The 11,154-nt window shown below is 53.6% G+C and overlaps 1 protein-coding gene across 1 annotated transcript; it reads right to left on the reverse strand.

Annotated features, from left to right (window-relative positions):
- Window positions 1-3,065: 3,065 nt before the first annotated feature.
- On the reverse strand, window positions 3,066-7,364 carry NKX2-6 (NK2 homeobox 6). The gene is made up of 2 exons (XM_090052014.1): window positions 7,069-7,364; window positions 3,066-4,854 (listed from the first exon to the last, which is right to left on the reverse strand). The coding sequence occupies exons 1-2, from the start codon at window positions 7,247-7,249 to the stop codon at window positions 4,253-4,255; spliced, it is 783 nt and encodes a 260-aa protein (XP_089908140.1). The 5' UTR covers window positions 7,250-7,364; the 3' UTR covers window positions 3,066-4,252.
- Window positions 7,365-11,154: the final 3,790 nt, after the last annotated feature.

An 11,154-nucleotide genomic window follows, 5' to 3' on the forward strand; every position in this document is an offset into this window, starting at 1 on the left:
AAAATTCAGTTTGGGTTAGTTGATTTGAACTCATACATGTGTGCTTTTTTCCAAAAGCATACTGTAAGTACATGAGTGTTTTTAAACAAAATGGTGTTTCAATGTGGGAGGTTAAGGAGGAAGGGAGAGTTTCCTTTGTGTGTTGACAATTTCAGACTTTAAATTCATGTTGAGAAAATTTAATCTGAAACGATCCATTCCCATGAAAACAAATCAATATTTTTTTCCAGTGGAAAGAGAGAGTTCACTCAAAGAAAGATGGGGAATGGGAAAACTCAGTCATCTGTATACTTAGCATGGTACTGGTTCCTCTGTATATGCCTTAACAAGGGCTGAGCTCTTTAAAAAAAAAATCTTGCTTCTAATTGTGAGTTTGAAACATTTCAGCAGCTGGCTACTAACTGCAGTGAAGTTTACTTTTTCTCTGCTTCCTCCCTATTATTTTTATTTAAGAATGGTCTTTCTCAAACTGTTAATGATTAAAGAAAAAATGGCTTCCTTTTTTCTCAGCACTGAGTTACTCAGTTTTGTGGACAGAATCAAAGGTTCAGAGACTGTAAGGGGTTGGAAGGGACCTTGCAAGATCATCCGGTCCAGCCCCCTGCACTAGCTGTGGACACTTATTTGCAAACACTACCAAAATTGTACATAAGCACCCCCCGCCATTTGTCAGAGTATGATTATAACAAGGATGCTTTTATTTCAATGTAGCTAAATGTGTACTACGTTACTCTCAGATCTTTGAGGTGAAAAAACTGTGTATATAAATGGGATTTAAATTGTGAAATGTACTCTAAATTAACCTCAGTTTTGAAAGCATAGATTCTAATCTTTACAAAATCTCCAATTACTGGATGTTAATTGTGTGTTTTTCCTGTCTTAATACCTTCTGCTTTCTGTTAGAAAACCGTGGGGGAGGGAGGAGGAGGGGAAGAGGAATTAATAGAAATATAAGTTTGTGACTCTCATTTTCACTATGTTGGATTTTGCTGGCGATAACTCTTTGGAAATGGCAAATGTCAAAGAAATGTTAGAGAATATGTGTGGAGAAGTGAATTTTGTGCATGAAAAAGGTACACAGTGGAAATCTGATTCCTAATTACTCATCCATTAGGGACCAGAAACATCACCATGTGACCTTGTGTCCACTTAAAAACTAAGCAAGCAGTCTACATTTCAAATGCTCCTGAAACAGTGTTCGGTATATAGTTTCAAATAGTAATAAATAATTATGAGGAAAGTGGAAACTAAGTGTTAAACAAATATTAAATAAAGTATTAAAATGTAAAGAGGAGTGCAAACGTCTTGTAAACGAGTCTCCAGGACGGTATATTTCGGTCCAGTGTTGAGCGAGTATTATTAAAACTAGTCTAAAGAGCACCGGTCACAGGATGTCTTGCAATGGGTTAGGGTTCTCAAGGGGAGGGTGGAAACATTATCCATGTTATGAACCACATTTATTATTGTAACTGTTTCTCTAGTGGCAACATTCACGATGGGGCACCTCGTTGTCCCAAGATTTGTACACCCAGAAATAGTCCCTGAATTGCAACAGCCATCTAAATCGGCGCCCTCAGGCAGGGTGGAAGTCAGCTGCTGATGGGCAGCCAAGTTTCCACTGGCTGCATACCATCTAGCAGCCCCTACACTCACTCCAGCTCTAGCACAAACCGCATGGGCCATGCTCCCAAGGCATGCTGAGAATGCACAACCTCTTTACTGTGAGAACTCTTATCTTTCCAGTCTCCTTTACGCCAGAGCCAGGCCCCAAATGGATTTGGGACAGCATAGGTGTGGCTCAGCTTTCAAAACAAAATCCGCTTGGAGTGATCTCACTCTACTTCCATCTATGACATGCTGTATTGCCACGGTTGTGATCTCAAGCAGGATGGAGATTCAGTTGTCCTAGGCATCGGATAGATGTGACGTAATGGTGTTCTAAGTGGAATAACACCTCTTTCCTTCCCTGCGCTCCTTCTTCCCGAAAAGAGGATTACAACTGAGACTGTCCTCAGAAGAATTCCTGAACCAAAGCACGGATATTAAAAACAACCTGGTATCCTGCACAACCTAGTATCCTGAGACCTCAGATGAGTGAGAAAAAATGGGCCCGATTCTCTTTTCCTTTGCACCAGTTTTAGTTAAGTAAAAGGACTATGAGCTAGGAAGTGAGATCCAGGTCAGGTCCAGAGGGCGGAGTTCTCCCACACGTAAGGGAATGCAGCAAGAGAGAAATGTCTCGCCCAAACTACAGGGGTTGGATCAGAGGGTATGGGTGTCTTCCACGGCATATGGCATGTCTATCGGTAAAGCAGCGTGAAAGGTATATCACACACCTGCTTTTCAAGCACTGTGTTGTGCCCTAGGCTCTGTCAGGCCACAACATGCACCATTTCATTTTGAACCTCTCAGTGACAGCAACTATGCTTTGCCAGAGGGTCTGGCAGAAGAGTGGCATGGTTTCACTTGACACATTTTGTGATTTTTATTTTTGGTAATTACCCTTGCTATCCAGAGAGTTATCTACACCTATGGCTTTAATATTTCTGTAATGTTGCGGATAAGCCTTGTGGAATAATATTATCACTTAGGAGAATGGTGTTCAACAAGAAACACTTTCCAGATATGAAGACGAAGTCTCTGGCTTCCAAATGCGCATTTTGGAAACAAGACTTCAGCCTCCCTGAACAGCGCTGAACGGAAGCTGTGGGCTAAAACTAGCAGAAGCAGGACACGGCCCTGCGCGTATGGACTGCGCAGTGTCGTGTCTGGACACCCGTCTTGAATCACGAGGACCCGCGTGGTTGTTTTAATGGCAGCTCTATGTGGATTCAGATGAGGCCCAACGTGCTTATGTTAGGAAAAGGAATTTGTAAAACAGTGCTCACCTGGATGTTGTGCAGAACTCGGGGGGTGGGGAAAAATTCGAACTATTAAGACTTTTTTTATGTGGGGTCAGGAAAGTCCCTGCCGACAGCTGTTCCCTTCTCAGAATTAATTTTCTACTTCTAGCCACTCTGACATAGAGAATATTTTACACAGTTCTTCATTGTTTGTTTGTTTTAATAATGCATTCAAATAAAACCACATCCTTAGGTATGGGAAGGGTAATTTAAAAACAGGTCCATGATGGCAATCACTGTAACTATCCATAACAGATCTTGTGTCCCTGAAAACTGACACTTTACAATCATCACCACTATGCTGGTATGTTTTTAGCCTTGTTCCTCAGCCTGAGTGTTCCCTTCTCCCTGATTTTAAGTTCTTCATACCTGTAAAACAGTTCACATATGTTGGACCAGATCCTTGGTCAATGTAAAATGACATAGCAGCATAGAAATCAGTGTAGTTTGGCTGACTTTTGCCAGCTAAGCATATGAACCGATAATCCATAACTAACCAACCCTCCCGACTTCTCTGTGAAGCAGCTGATATGTATAGTAGCCATGTTATATGCAGGGGAAAGGAAGCAGAAAAGTAAAAGACTGCTCCTGGATTAGAAATAGGAGTTGATGTCGGAGATTAGTATTCCAGTTAGTCTTCCATTCCTGTGCTCAGACCCCTTTTTGTCCTCTTGATAACTGAAATTTATTTCCACGTAAATCCTATTTTATGCTAATTTTGAGCTAGGAAGGATGAGCGGGAAAAGTTAGAAAAAGGAATTGCAGAAGTTGTTGAAAATTACATACTGTTATCAACTTATTTAATTGAAAAATTACACAAAGCAAAAATGTGTGCCGGAAAAAAAAAAAAATCAAGTATTATATACCAGAACTATATTCCAGAGGATGAGAAGGGAGCTCTAAGTCTTAAATAAACCATTCATATGAAAGTAAATGCACAGATGCATGCATGGTCTCTGCTTTCAAATCACCTTTGGGAAGGCACCAGCTTATTGGGATGTCCTTGTAGCCTAGAGAAGCAAATGCTTTTTGGGGTGGGACGGAGAGAGGGATGTAGCTGAAAATTCCTGTGTTAAATAAATAATCAGTAGTTCACTTTTCCAGTTGTCGCAGCTTGGTAGCTTCAAGGGCCCCTTCTAACCCCGTGTCCTCTAAGCAGCAGCTTCAGTGACGAGCTGCAGCAGATTGCTTGTGTAGCAGACTGGGACTGTGCAGGAAATGTCCAGATACACAGAGCAGGAGATGCCCTTCAGGCTTCTGAGCCTCTCCGGCTTCAGTCTGTGTCCTGGATGGTTCCAGTGGCGGTATTGCTCAGGGCACACGTCTTCCAGGTAGTCCTAACGTCCCAGTTACCACGCCCTGATCCCTGCTTGCAGCGTGGCTTGCAAGTGGCCTGGCTGGTTCTGAGCAGCGTTAGACATACTAAAGCTCATATTCATGATGTGCCCGGCTGGTGTAGTGCTAGTTGGCACAGAGGGCACCCCAGCATAACTGCAGTTGTAGTTAGCACTGTACGGGCTGTTGCTGTAGCCACTGTAGTAGGTATTATAGGAGTAAGGGCTGATAGCAACATTATAAGGGGAAGTATAAGCCTGGGAGCCCCCAAGGCATGGTTTGCCATCTCTGACCAGTACAGGTACAGCAACTCTCCTCGGAGGGAGGGGGTGGGCAGAGAGCTCCAGGGATTTATCTTGCCTTTGTCTTTTGCACTTATATCTCCTGTTTTGGAACCAGATCTTTACTTGAGTGGAGGTGAGCTTCAGCATGCTAGCTAGGTGCTCCCTTTCCGGTGCCGAGAGGTACTTCTGCTGTTTAAATCGCCTTTCCAGTTCGAATACTTGAGCTTGGGAAAACAACACCCGGGGTTTTCTCCTCTGCCTTTGCTTGGGGCGCTCACAGGGGTCCTCTTCTTTCTTCTCCATCTCGAAAGACTCAGCGATCAAACACTTCCCTGAAAAACAGGCCAAGCACAAAGCTAAGCGAGACCTCTTCCAGTCCTGCCCATAAGGGTTAAACACACTTGAGCTGCATTTTTCACACTTGGGCTGTGTACAGTGATGGGCTTTTTGTGGGGTGGGGGTTGTGACCACTAATTGTGGACTACAGATGATCAAGCTAAATTCAGCAACTACTTTAACCCCTCTTTTTTGGTGGGGGGAGGGGAGCTTATTTTTTGCCATATAATAACATGTAGGAAATGTCTATTAGTACAACTAGTTGAGCCACCTCTACCACAAACGTTTATAGTAAAAGCTGGTTAAACCGGAGCAGCCTTTCCATTAACTCAACGAAGGGACTTTCTCAAGCTTAGCTTACTGAAACTAGTGTTATGAAAAGAAAGGGTGTTTTCCTGATGTCTTCTGTTGGACCAACTCTGTCCTTGGAAAGGATGTAGGACAAGCTTTCTGGCACAGTGTGAAAGGCACTTTGTGCTGGAAAGCTTGTCCAACATCTCCCCCAACTATACAATCGGTTTAAGAAAAGATACCACAAGAAACACCCTTGCCTCCCCTACATTTTCTGGTGCACCAGCAGAAGGACACTCCAACCCTTGATACCAGAATGAGACCATTCTTTCAAATGGTATATTCAAACAAAACTTCCTTCCCTTACATAGCGCTCCTGCTTCACTGGGAGTGATAAGCAAGATTTGCTCCTCGGAGAGGACAGGAAGGAAGGATTCGTGGCAAATGTAAGGCGCCTCGTGCGTGCTCAGGCGGCGGAGTTTGCCACTGACTTTGCCTCGTCTTCCTGCGGCGTCGGCGGAGGGGCTCCCAGGGCTCCGCAGAGTCGACACAAGGGAAACGAGGGCGGGTTTTCTCGCTGCCCGGACTGCAAAGCCGCGGGAGCTGTTCCGACTTGAGGTTTCTCCTCTCAAAAGCCGGCTCGGGGACAACGCCTGGCCCCCTCACCCGTGCCACAAGCCGGCCCCGGGCTGCTGAGCGTCCTGCGCCCCCCGGCATCAGCAGCAAACCCCGGGGAGCGCGGAATAACGCGGCCGGAGCCCCAGCTGCCCCTGCACTAACGGGGCGTGTTTTCGGGGTGACTGTTTGCAGTGTCGGGTTTGGTTTGAACCCGAGGCGTGCGGGAGCACCCTCGTCCGCGCAGGCGGTGTCTGCGCGTCTTCCCGCGGGGCGCGGAAGTCTCTGTCCGCGGGGAAGGGTAACGCGGGGTGGCGGGTAGCCGGGGGGCACACACCGGCCCCGCTCTCTTGCATCGGAGTTGATCTGGTGTGTCCTTGAGTCGCTCCGGGATTTCCCCGAAGAACCACGTAACGCTGGCATGTCCCCCTTTTCTGGCGCACAACACAGCGAAAACTAAAGGTAGGAGACTGGAAAGCAAAGGAATAGAATGACCATCCAGTATATATATGGTCTTTAGGGAGCAGTTTTAGCAATGTAAGTATCCGTATTGTTTGTCTCTCTCTCGTTTGTGTGGCCGGCTTCGCGGCCATAGTCAACACCGCACTATTGCATCGCTCCTCCGAGCGCTGCGGAGCAGCAATAATTGTTACTCGGCGAGTGATTTCGTCTTCTTTTCTGAACTTCAGTAAAAGTCAGCAAACACAAGGCCACGCTGTGAAAATCCCATTAAGGGGGAAATGAAACGCAGGGTTTGGTGCTGGGTCTATTTTTCAGCTCTCCGCTTTAAAGACTTAAGCTTTCAAACACCGCCGAGCTGCCGGCGGCACCCGGGTCCAGCGCGGAAAGCAGGGGCCCTCCCCGCCTCTGCCCTCCTGCCCGCTCCTCCGCCGCCCCCGCGGGGCCCTGACTTCTTGCCCTCCGTGTCTTCCGCCCTCTCGTTGCGTCTTAAGACCCCGTGCCTGGTATTCGGCTACTCCGGCGGCATGTGTCCCGGTGCTCCCCTCTGCAAGGGCCGCCGGTAGCTCGTAATACGGGCGGCCCGAGAGAAGGCGGCTAGGCGGTAGGCGTGCGTGTCTCGCAAAACCCCAGGGGCAGCGTGAATCTGCGTGAGCCCTGCACGGCGCTGCACGCCAGCTTGCTTGCTTCGCCGAATCGTTTCTAAAGCCGAGTTCCGGCAGGGCGGGAATGCAACAGCCTCCCGCATCCTAAACGCGGGGCGGAGGCTCCTGCGGGGGGGCAGAGCTGATGGAGCGGGTCCCTGCCGCTCCGGCATCCTCCCAGCCCGCAGCTCTGGCACTTACCGAGGTCCACCTCCTCCGCCCGGCAGGCGCTCCGCAGGAGGTCGTGCCCCGCCCGGGCCGCGAAGGCGGCGTGCTCGGAGCTGCAGGCGGCTCCGTGCTGCTCGCGCGCGCAGGCGGGGGGCTCCAGCTTGAGGATGTCCTTGACCGAGAAGGGCGTGGAGGTGACCGGGCTTGGCAGCATCCTCGGGGGCTGGGGAAGCGCGGAAGAAGCGGCGCCGGCCGGCGCCGGGCACCTCGGGGCTGGGGCCGCCGACCGCTCCGCCGCGCCCAGGTGCCGCCCCGCGCCCGCGGGGGCCATTGGTTCCCGCGGGGCACGTGACTGCCCCCCCGGGGGGCTTGGGGGCACCCGTGGCAGCGCCGGATGAAGGTCAGCCCTGTCACTGCTCGGGGGCGGGGATAAAAATGGAGCACCCCCAGGACGGAGGCACCGAGCTTAGCGCCCAGTGTCTTGGGAAACCTCCGATCTGGCCCCGCCGGGCTGGCTGCGCAGGCGCGCAGACGAGCTGCAGCGCGGGGCGTGCGGAGGCCGTGGGCTGCTTGGCCCCTTCCAGCCCCCCGGCGCCCCGTGGGGGTGTCCCCTGCTGAGCAGTGCGCGGCCGGGCGGGCAGGAAGAGCCAGGGGGCTGCGGGGCGCCGTGGGACGCGGCTGGGCACGGGGCTCGGGTTATGTTGCCCCAAAAAGGGCCCCAGCCGGCACCGCCTTGGGCGCACGCCTGGAGACCCTTGAGCTCGGGGCCGTCCTGCCCTGGAGCCGGGTGCGCGAGGTGCGGAAGGGACCCTGTGGCCCGTGGGGGGGGTGAGTGGCAGTCGTAGCGGATGGCATTTCGGCTCCCGCGGGGCGCGTCTCTCAAATTGCTGCGTCCCGCGGGGCGCGTGCAGACGTGCGCGGAGCCACCCGCGCCCGCTCCGCGTTTCCCCACGCGGGGGGCAGCGCGGGCCCCTGGCTTGCGCCGCAATCAGGCGAACCCCGACGCCGTTTAGCCCCCATTAAGGTCACGTGAGGGAGCGGGTTTGGGAGATAAGCGGCGGAGCCCGGACTCCGGGAGACCACCGGAGCCGCGGGAGGCTGGAGGGAGGGAGCATTGCCTGGGGACGGGCCTCAGTTTCCCCAGCTGTGATCCTGGCGGCCTGAAGACCCGCCGCTGCCTCCGGCAAAGCTGTAGCAAAGCGCCGGCGGCGAGCCCAGGGCTGGGCCGCCCCGCCGCGGGTTTGGGGTCCGTCGTGGGTGGCTGGGTTTCGAAACGACAGCGCCGTGCGCCAGCGCCCGGCCCGTCTGAGCGCTTTCCCTTGGCGCCTTCGGGGACATGGGACAGTAACCACAAACCCCGCGCACAGCGCCCGCGCGGTGTCACCGCGGTGCCCGAGCGCCTCCCGGCCATCCCTCCCTGCTCCCGGCACTACAGTTACGCCCTCGGGCCTGACGCTTCCCGTCCCTTTGCTGGCTTTCAGACGGGGAGTAAGTCCCCCGAGGCCAATGCAGTGACTTAGTGAAAGATTGGGAGAAGCGGACTGTCCGCGGAGCTGCGCCGGATGATCTCTGGCCAGACTTCAGGGCTAAGTGCGGGGAGCCGAGGTGTGCACGTCTGCCCGCCAGCGCGGGCGCGGATCTCCCGCACACACGAGCGCTGCGCCCGGATCGTCTCGGAGCTTCACCCGCAGCCGCAGGATTAGTCCCCCGCAGCCGGCGACTCCCCCAGGGGCCCGGCATGCCGGCCGCTCATCTCTACACAGATCTGGCCACAGACACAGACCCGAGTGCTGGGGGGGGGGGCGTCTCAGGAGAAGAAAAAATAGTTTCTTTTTGTTTTAAGATGAACTGAGCTTTCTTGAAAGACACCGCACACCGGATCCGTCCATCCTACTCGCCCCAGCTCTGCTAGTGAAACCCGCAGCAGCGCTCGTCCCGCGTGTCCCGACCCGCTCAGACACGACTCCCGTGGGTTGCGTGCTGCGTTACTCAGGACGCCGGGCCCTGCCCCGTTCCCCACCGGTGTTGCACACTCCTGTGTCAGAAACGACCTGGGAATCTTGTGCCATTTTGCACGACCCTCCCTGAAACGGAGCGAGGAGGCTCGAGGCACCTGGGTGGGGGGGTTCACGCCGGCTGCCACGCTGAGGCTTTTTAGTACGAGAAGCTGTAGCTCAGGCTGAGGGAACTGCTGAGCTGGGGGGCAAGATCAGATAAGCTCTCATCTTAAAGTCTGATACCGGGCTGCTTATCTCGGCGGCGCTGCGCCGATGCCGGCCGCGGCCGCGCACCCACTGCAATTAAAATTCCAGGGCGGTGATAGCCCTGACAGCGCGGGGCGAGCTTTCGCCTCGGTCGCGCCCCGTATCTCTCCACACCTCAAAAATAGCCAGATTGGACTATTAGCGAGGGTTGAATAAATAAACCACCCCGAAACAGGCGAGGAAACGAGGGCCTGACACAGCAGAGAACATAAATACGCTGGCACAGAAGGAAAAGAGCTCGTGGGTGCACGGGTGTGAGCGCCCCGTCCCGCGCGGCGGGGGTGCGCGGCTGTGGGCACATGTTTTCTGTGCAGGTACATCTAACAGTCATCGAAACGGTATGAATCCGACAGAATACCGTTTTAAAAGCCAATCCGTATCTGAAGATAAGCTCTCCAACATGTTTTAGGTCCGATGAGTAGTCGACTTTTTATGCCAAGGCAGGAAAATAAATGCTTCCGAGTCAGGAAAGGACTTCGGGGTTTTATTTTCATCTGCCAGCTCATCCTGTTCTCTTGTTAGTGATTAGTCATTTTTTGTATGTCCGCTGCCTTTCATATATTTTTTAATGCTAATTTCTCCATCGGTCTACAGACACCGAGTGGAGGATACCGATGTACCAGCAGCAATAATAATTCGTCTACGGAGTGCTTCCCTCGCAGGTGGCAAAGACGACACCCAGAGATAGTCACAGGAGCGGACAGTTGTACCCGTGCCAGAAGTATCACAAAATCGGTCATTTTTATTCTATCTCCGTTAGATGTTGTGAACGAAATCCAGCCTGGTGCTACGGCTAACAGGAAGGCATAAGAGAGCCGGGGGCTTCATGACACACGCTGTAGCCTGGGATGAGCGGGGCTGTCTGCGCAGAGCAGGGGCTTCACAAATCCTCCAGCAGCCCCTGAGCCAAACTCCCCAAGAGCGTTGGTATGGTGGGACCGAAGAGAAGTGATTTTGCCACTTCTTACAGCTGCCGGCATTTCCCAGGTCGCACCCCCGCCGGATTTTTAATCCCGCATCTGGAGGCGCCTCCACGGAGGACGCGGGCTGCGGGGAAGAGGCAAGGCGTCACTTGCATTTGATCCCTGGGAGTTGGGCCCCTAGGGAGCAAGGTGTTGCTTGACTGCCTTATGCCAGCCCCGCGGAATCGGAGCCCTAAAGCCCGTCCGCGCCAGCGGAAAACCACAGTAACACTGAACTTCGTTGGCCGGCCGGGTCGCCTCTCCTGCCGGGCTCACCTAGAAATAAGTGCGTGTGTGCGACATGTAGACACGGGTCTGCGGGTGAATCGGGTAGCTTCCAGTAGACCAACTTAAATGTGCAGCATGTAGGCACGTGTGTAATGCAGGTGCGTGCGTGTGTAAGATTGCATACATCCGCATGCCCCGAGACCTCGTGTGCGCTTGCATTCAGCCCTGCAGCGGCGCCGATAGGAAGGCAGTGCCGGCGCCGCGTAACCAGGGTGCGGGGCTTGGGGAAGGCAGGATCGGGCCCGCAACGCATCACGCGTAATCAGGGGGATAAGCCCCGCGGTGCCGGGCCGGCGGGGCGTTGCGCTTGTTTTGCAACGTTTGGGCGGCCCCGGGGCCGAGCTCGCCCGGGCTGGCCCGCGCCGCAGCCGCCGCCCGGCCCGGGTCAATGCGAAGTAAGCGGTGAACGCGCCGGCCCGCGCGCGGCCCTGCTCCGCTCCCGCGCGGGGGGAGGCACGCGTACCCAAACACCTCCGCGTGGAAGGGGGCTTGTCCTGCGGCCGGCGGGACCCGGGGGAGCGTGTCTGCACTGTCTCGGGAAGGTGTCTAACCATAACCCAACTGAGTAGTAAGAGACCCCTTCCCCCTCTCTGTGTCTGTCCTGG

Source organism: Crocodylus siamensis, chromosome 6 (genome assembly GCF_052110815.1).
Source record: "Crocodylus siamensis isolate JL-2025a chromosome 6, ASM5211081v1, whole genome shotgun sequence".
Lineage (NCBI taxonomy): Eukaryota > Metazoa > Chordata > Crocodylia > Crocodylidae > Crocodylus > Crocodylus siamensis.